The sequence below is a fragment of the Pipistrellus kuhlii genome, unplaced genomic scaffold, assembly GCF_014108245.1.
Source record: "Pipistrellus kuhlii isolate mPipKuh1 unplaced genomic scaffold, mPipKuh1.p scaffold_m20_p_24, whole genome shotgun sequence".
Taxonomy (NCBI): domain Eukaryota; kingdom Metazoa; phylum Chordata; class Mammalia; order Chiroptera; family Vespertilionidae; genus Pipistrellus; species Pipistrellus kuhlii.
In genome coordinates, this window is record NW_023425523.1 from 506,207 (window position 1) to 513,547 (window position 7,341).

The 7,341-nt window shown below is 66.5% G+C and overlaps 1 protein-coding gene across 1 annotated transcript; it reads right to left on the minus strand.

Annotated features, from left to right (window-relative positions):
- Positions 1-206: 206 nt before the first annotated feature.
- Positions 207-6,367, minus strand: HFE (homeostatic iron regulator). Its single transcript, XM_036453120.2, has 6 exons — positions 6,135-6,367; positions 4,648-4,905; positions 4,032-4,304; positions 2,350-2,616; positions 1,618-1,734; positions 207-915 (listed from the first exon to the last, which is right to left on the minus strand). Exons 1-6 carry the CDS (start codon positions 6,241-6,243, stop codon positions 875-877), a joined length of 1,065 nt encoding a protein of 354 aa, XP_036309013.1. The 5' UTR covers positions 6,244-6,367; the 3' UTR covers positions 207-874.
- Positions 6,368-7,341: the final 974 nt, after the last annotated feature.

The following is a 7,341-nucleotide window of genomic DNA, read 5'->3' on the forward strand; positions in this document are numbered from 1 at the left end:
CCAGAAGCAGGGCAGCTGCGGTGGCCTGAGCTTCTCCCACCTCCCAGGCAGCGCTAAGGGGCAGCGAGCAGGTGGGTGGTGTGAGGGGAGAGGGCGCAGGCTGGGCTGAGGGACTGCCCCCGCCGAGTGCATGAGTTTCCATGCACCGGGCCTCTAGTGAGCATGTATGTATGGCGGACAAATACAGCAGGAAAACCATGCAGTGCTCAACACAACTCCTCATGCCTTTATTAAAGCATGTGCATTGGATGCTTTTTACACTTTCATACCGCACTAAGACAGAGGAACACACGACATTGATAGCGTTTATCGTTGGCTAAAATGATAGCTTCAGGTTTACTCCTCTTCAATGTTTTTACAGTGAGCACGTATTACATGTATCTTTGGTCTCTTGAGCCACCTGCCCTGCGAGACAGAAGGCCTCGCGCCACAGCTTTGCAACCAAATATATGCGGCAGCTGCAGCGAGAAAGCACCAGCTGGCCCTGGCCGGAGTGGCCCAGTGGTTACAGTGTCAGCTCTTGCACCGAAGGGCCGCAGCTTCTGGAGAATCCCAAGCCCGCAAACTCCAGCAGCCTGGCTGCGGAGGGAGGAGCTGAGATGGCGCCAGCGCGCGGGGTCACAGGGGCGGGAAACTGAGACAGGCTCTTCCTCCAGCCTGGAATCCTCAGAGCGGTCGCTGGGGGGGAGGGGGGGAGGTAGGGGGGACTGTTGGCAGGTAGGAACCTAAAATCTAAATGAGGGGCGGCAGAGAGCAGGGGTTTCTGGGCCAGCTCCCATCTGCGGGGTGCAGCTCTGTTCTCCAGCACCAAAGTCACCCGGCGCCTGCTCTGGGTCTCCGACCGTCTCCTTCCGGCGGGGTCGGCAGCTGCACCTCATTCAAGGTCGGCGAGGACATAGCTCCCCAGGGTGCCTCCTGCAGAGACAAGGATCTGGGCATCACCTTCCCTCTCCCTCACCTCCCTCACCCACTCACCTCAACCTCTCCCTCCCCAAGGAATAAAATTTTAAAATATAATAAAAAGCGAATATGCAAATTGACCAAAGGCAGAACCGTCGCTATGACTCACACTGACCACCAGGGGGCAGAGGCTCAATGCAGGAGCTGCCCCGGTGGTCAGTGCTCACAGGAGGAGTGCGGCTCAGCCAGAAGCCGGGCTCACTGCTGGCGAGTGCAGTGTGGTGGCTGGAGCCGCTCCCTCCGCAGCACTAAGGATGTCCAACCTCTCCCCCCCGCCCAAGCCGTCAGCCAGACGTCCCCGCGAGGGCACAGGCCTGGCTGAGGGGCGACCACCCCTCTGAGGGACCCCTGACCTCTACCCCGACTGCACGAATTTCGTGGGCCTCTCGTCTCTGTAAGTTTTTATTGATTTCAGAGAGGAGGGGAGAGTGAGAGAAACATCAATGATGAGAGAGGATCATGGATTGGCTCCCTCCTAGGGATCCAGCTTTCCTCTGTGGAAGCCCTGCCATTCCTGTTCCCCTGGGGAAGCCAGTGCCGCAGGGAGAGCCAGCAGAGGCCCTTCTCCGGTGCCCTGGGCCCTCCCTGCCCCCGCCCCGCCCACACCCTGCAGAAGCCTGCAGGCCCTGGGCAGACTTCCTCCGTCTTCCTACTCACGGGACGCCCGCCTCCTCCGTAGGAATCTGAACAAAACCCCAGCGACGAAGATGAGGACGACACCCGTGAGGGTCCCGCTGACGATGCCAAAGACCAGGGCGCCCGACACGGAGGGCTCTGAAACGGCAGCAGCCAGTGGGCACCCTCCCACCCTCACCCAGGGCACCCTCTTCTGTTTAGGGGACCCCTCCCTCTCAGGTCACCCCTCCCTCGCAGAACACCCCCTCCCTCCCAGGGCACCCCTTCCGCCCGGGTCACCCCTCCCGCCCAGGTCACCCTCCCGCCCAGGGCACCCCTCCCGCCCAGGGCACCCTCCCTCCCAGGTCACCCCTCCCGCCCAGGGCACCCCTCCCGCCCAGGGCACCCTTCCAGCCCAGGGCACCCCCTCCCTCCCAGGGCACCCCTTCCGCCCGGGTCACCCCTCCCGCCCAGGTCACCCTCCCGCCCAGGGCACCCCTCCCGCCCAGGGCACCCTCCCTCCCAGGTCACCCCTCCCGCCCAGGGCACCCCTCCCGCCCAGGGCACCCTTCCAGCCCAGGGCACCCCTCCCTCCCAGGTCACCCTCCCTCCCAGGGCACCCCTCCTGCCCAGGGCACCCTCCCTCCCAGGGCACCGCTCCCTCCCAGGACACCCCTCCCTCCCAGGTCACCCCTCCCGCCGAGGGCACCCCTCCCGCCACGTGGACCCCCCTGTCCCATCCTGGACGGGTGTCCTCGCCGGGCTGGTCCGTACCCCAGGTGGCAGCGAGGGGCTGCTCCAGGCCGGGGTGCTGCACCTGGCAGGCATATCCCTGCTCCTGGCCGGGGGGCACGGCCAGGGCGGCCCAGGCCTGGTAGGTCCCGTCCCCGTTGGGCAGCAGCTCCGCGGGCTCCGCGTCCAGCGGCCGCCGGTCCCTCAGCCACCGCAGGGTGATGCTGGGCGGGTAGAAGCTCAGAGCCTGACACCGCAGAGTGGTCGCTGCCGAGGCCACACGGCGCGTCACCCGCACCGAGGGGGGCACTGGGGGAGGAGGAGCGTGTGGGGAGGGGACCCCGCCATCCTCCCCAGGAGCACCCCGACCTTCACTTCCCGTCTGCTCCGGGTGGGAGGAAGGACACATGTGCAGGCCGAGCTACACACGTGTCCCACAGAACCCTGGCCGGTGTGGCTCAGTGGGTAGAGCGTTGGCCTGCAGACCGAAGGGTCTCGGGTTCAATTCCGGTCGAAGGTATGTACCACAGTGGCCCTGGCCCTGGCTCTGGTTGGGGCGGGTATAGGAGGCAACCCATGGATATGTCTCTCTCACATGGATGTTTCTGTTTCTCCCTCCCTCTTCCACTCTCACTACAAACCAATGGAAAAATGTCCTTGGGTGAGGATTTTTTTTAAAAATGTTCCAAGAGGCTCTCCCTCTGAGGTGTGTCATGGGGAGAGGAGTCACAGCCCCTCAGCCTGGGGTCCTGTCCCTCCCGTCAGCCCCCCACCTCCCGTGGGCCCTGTCTCCTGCTGTGTTAGCCTATTTAATAGGCCCTATTGGGTTGAATCCGGTAAAACCGCCTTCAGGTGCATGAGAATGATTGGATGTCGGCAATCTCACCTGGTTCAACCCAGCACGGATTCTTTGCTTTCAATATATGTAATTATTTTATGTGTTTTTATTGATTTTTAAAGGGCGCGAAGAAGGGAGAGGAAGGGCCAGAGGTACTCCTGTAAGACAGTGGCCGGCAGGGCCGGGGCCACGCTCTGTGAGGACCTTCCCGTGGCCCCGAGGCTGCGGACACTGACTATTGTCTGACTATTCCCCCTCTCCCCGCCGCCCCTGTAATTCCTTGTGCGCTTGTTTCCCTGGGATATTTGACGTTTCTGGTCCTAAAAGGCACACAGGCTCGCAGGCCCAGGGTTCGCGGTGAAATCGAGACCAGCTGCGCTGTCGGCTCCACGGAAGGGGAACCAGAAATGAAAGCCAGGACTCGTGGCTTGTCCCGGGAACGGGGAGGCCCGCCCTGGCCGGTGAGGGCCCGTGGTTAGAGCTTCCGCTGCAGGCTGCGGGTGGATTTCCAGGCGAGGGCAAGTCCCTGGGCTACAGGCTTGATCCCAGCCCCAGTGGGAGTGCGTGCTGAAGGCAACCAGCCTCTCTCTCTCTCCCCCTCCCGCTTTCTCTAAAAAAGCAAGGGAAACATCCTCCGGTGAGGATGAACAAACAAACAAAAGGAGGCGACCTTGGAGGGGAACCTCAGCTCAGCCACAAGGTCCCGGGCATAGCACCCCCCCCCCACCCCCTGCAGGACGGTCCTGGGCATGGCACCCCCCTACCATCCCACAGGCCGGTCCCCGGCATGGCACCCCCTGCAGGACGGTCCTGGGCATGGCACCCCCCTACCATCCCACAGGCCGGTCCCCGGCATGGCACGCCCCCTGCAGGGCGCCCCGCCTACCTCGCCGGTCCAGGGCCCCGGCGCCCAGCTCCAGCAGCCGCCCCAGCTGCTCGGGGCACAGCCGCTCCAGGTAGGCCCGGTTCTGCCGGGCCCGCACGGGGCTCCCTTCCCACTCCATCTTGGTGGCCCAGGCCCCGGGCGCCGCCCGCCAGCTCAGCGTCTCGGGGCGGAACTCCAGGTGGTCCTCGCCGTCGTAGCCGTAGGCCCAGAAGCCCCTGGTGCTGTTGTCCGCGCCCACCTCGCAGCCCAGGGCCACCTGCAGGGTGTGGGCCCCTGGAGACACCCCCAGATTCGTTCTGAAACCAAACGAGCGGGCGGCTCTCTCCTCCATCCCGGGACCTAGGGGCCTCAGGAAGCAAACACCTTCCCGCCTCCATGCCTCCAGGGACCGCAAACCTCCTTCCTGTCCCCAGCACCCCAAATCTCCTTCCTGCCCCCCAGCACCCCAAACCTTCTTCCTGCGCCCAGCACCCCAAATCTTCCTGCCCCCCCGCACCCCAAACCTCCTTCCTCCCCCCCCAGCACCCCAAACCTTCCTGCCCCCCAAACCTTCTTCCTCCCCCCAAGCACCCCAAACCTCCTTCCTGCCCAGGACCCCGGCCAGCCCCGCCCGCACCGGCGCTGTGGTTGCGGTTGTCCATGATGGTCCAGAAATCCAGCGTGAACATGTGGTCCCAGCCCTTGAGGCTCTGGCTCAGCTGCAGCCACAGCGGCCCGGCCGCCCTGAGCCACGGGGCGCGGGGCTCGGCGCGGCGCCGCTCGTGGTCGTAGGACACGAACAGCTGCTCGTCCACGAAGCCCGCGGCCCGGAGCAGCGGCAGCCCCAGCTCCGGCTCCGTGGCGCCCATCAGCCTGAAGCGCAGCGCGTGCGGCCCTGGGAGCAGAGGCGCGGGCGGGGGTGGGGGCCGAGGCCGGGCTGCGGGTCCCTCCCACCCGGTCCCGGGTCCCACCCCGGTCCGGGCTCCGCTCCCACCCGGGTCCCGGATCCGCTCCCACCCGGTCCCGGATCCGCTCCCACCCGAGCCGGGCTCCGCTCCCACCCCGGTCCCGGCTCTGCCCGCGCAGAGCCGGGCCTCCCCCAGGGGCTGGCCCCGGGCGGGACGGGCTCGGAGCTCGGAGCGCGGAGCGCGGAGGGGGAGCCGGTGCTCCCGGCGTTCGCGCCGCCAGAGGCAGATCAACAGCCTCCAACCGCGTCCACCGCCCTCTGGGCCCCGCGACCAGGGCCGGGCTGACCTCTGACCTCGCACAGAGGGGGGCCCATTGGGAGGAAGGCCAGGGAGGACCCCGTGCCTGGAAAAGGGGCGCAGGGGCGCACCGGGCCCGGGGGAAACCCGTGTCCCCCCTGGGCGCCAGGAGCCTGTTCCTAGACTCGGACCCGGAGAGGCCTCCCCTGAGCGCCCGGCCCCGGCGGCCCCGCCGATGGGAGCCTTGGCCGCAGGCCCCGCGGGGCAGCACCTGAACCTCCCTCACCCTCCCCCCGAACCCACAGCCTAACCCCCGGGCCCCACAGAGGCCGCTGCGTTTCCGGGCAGTGACAGTCCCAGGAATCAGGAAACCCGCACAGATTCCTAACGGGGCTGGGGGCGCCCGGCCCAGGCGCGGAGCTCAGACCCCAGTCCTCACCGCAAACACGCCCCCCGCACCCGCCCGCCCGTCCCGCGCCGCAGGGGACCCCTCCGCGCCCGCCCCCCCGCCGTAGGGGACCCCTCCGCGCCGAACCCCCTCCCCCCCCGCCGCAGGGGGACCCCTCCCCGCCCGCCCCCCGCCGCAGGGGGACCCCTCCGCATCCCCCGCACAACCCCGCCGGGGACGCGCCCGCAAGCACAGGGTCAGGGGCGCAAAGGTCAGTCCCGGGCGGCGACAGGGCAGCAGGAAGCAGCCGGCAGGAGAGACGCGACACCCGAGACTCAAGTCCCGGGACCTGCAGCCGAGCTCGGCTCGCGATCCGGTCCGCAGAGCGGGGGCCGCGGGTGGGGACCAGGCTGGGCGCCCACGGCCGGTCCTCCCTCCCGGGATCCCGGGGAAGGTGGGGAGGGGCTGCGCGGGGCCCCCGGCTCCCCGCAAACTCGGCGGCCCCTGCCCCCGCGGCCCCGCGGCACTCACGCGCTCCGGCCTGAGGGGCCCCGGCCCGGGCCCCAAGCGCCCCCAGCGCCCCCGGCGCCCCGAGCAGCGGGAGCAGCAGGAGCAGCGCGCGCCCGGCCGGCGGGCCCATCGCGGCGGCGGGCGGGGACTCGGTGCCTCGAGCGGTCACTCCGCGGCCATCGCCGCCGCCCAGCTCCCGGCCCGCGCAGGCCCTTTCCGGCCGCGGGTGCGTCTGCGCCCTCGGCCCGGTCTTCCTGCCCCGAGCCCCGCGGGGGATCCGCCCTGGGACGGATCCCGCTGCGGCCCAGACCCCAAGCCCCAGGTTGCTGACCCTGGAAAAGGCGATTAACCACCTTCCTTCCTTATCTTTTTAAGATCGAGGTCAGAGAGGAAGGGGGAGAGATGGAAGCATCAGTGATGAGAGGGAGTCATGGATCAGCTGCCTCCTGCACGCCCCCCACGGGGGACGGAGCGGATGCTCAACTGCTGAGCCACACCTGCTGGGCGAATTTTCTTTACTTATTTATTATGTGTTTTAAGAGGGAGCGAGGACACCTTGCAGGGGGACAAAGGACAGCGACCTGGAGAGCGCGGCCTAAGGGGGTGCCCGCAGCGGGCTGGGGTCCAGGCTGGGCCCCCAGAACGGCCTGGCTCCATTGGGGACCCCGGAGGAAGCGGGTCAGGGGCGGGTCATCTGGATGCACAGGGACGTTTTTCCAGGAAAGCTCGGTGGGAGCGCGGCGCAGCTGCAGGTCTGGGCTGGCTTTACCCCCATGGCCATGGCCTTATCTCAGGCAGGTGCCTGTGCTGGGCGCCTGGCAACCGGGGCTCCCCCACCTGGGGAGCCAGGGAAACAAAAGGAATGCTGGGAGTTCAAACTTTAAAAATAATAATAATAATTTCACCGGAGGAGCCTGCAACTGAGGCTTGTGCCCTTGACGGACTCATACCTTGGACCCTTCAGTCCGCAGGCAAACACCCTCCTCACTGAGCTACACAGGCCGTGCGGGAGTTGAGCCTTTTAAAAGCCGGAATTCTCTTCTGCGGTTCCTGCACCGGAGCATCATCCTCACTGGGAACCTGCCCATGGCCAATTCCGGGACAGGTCCCAAATCACCGAACCCAAAGGCAGGCGTGGGGCCTGGTCGTCTGTTTTTTTTGTTTTGTTTTGTTTTGTTTTTGTTTTTAATATATTTTATTGAATTTTTTTACAAGAGGAATGGAAAGG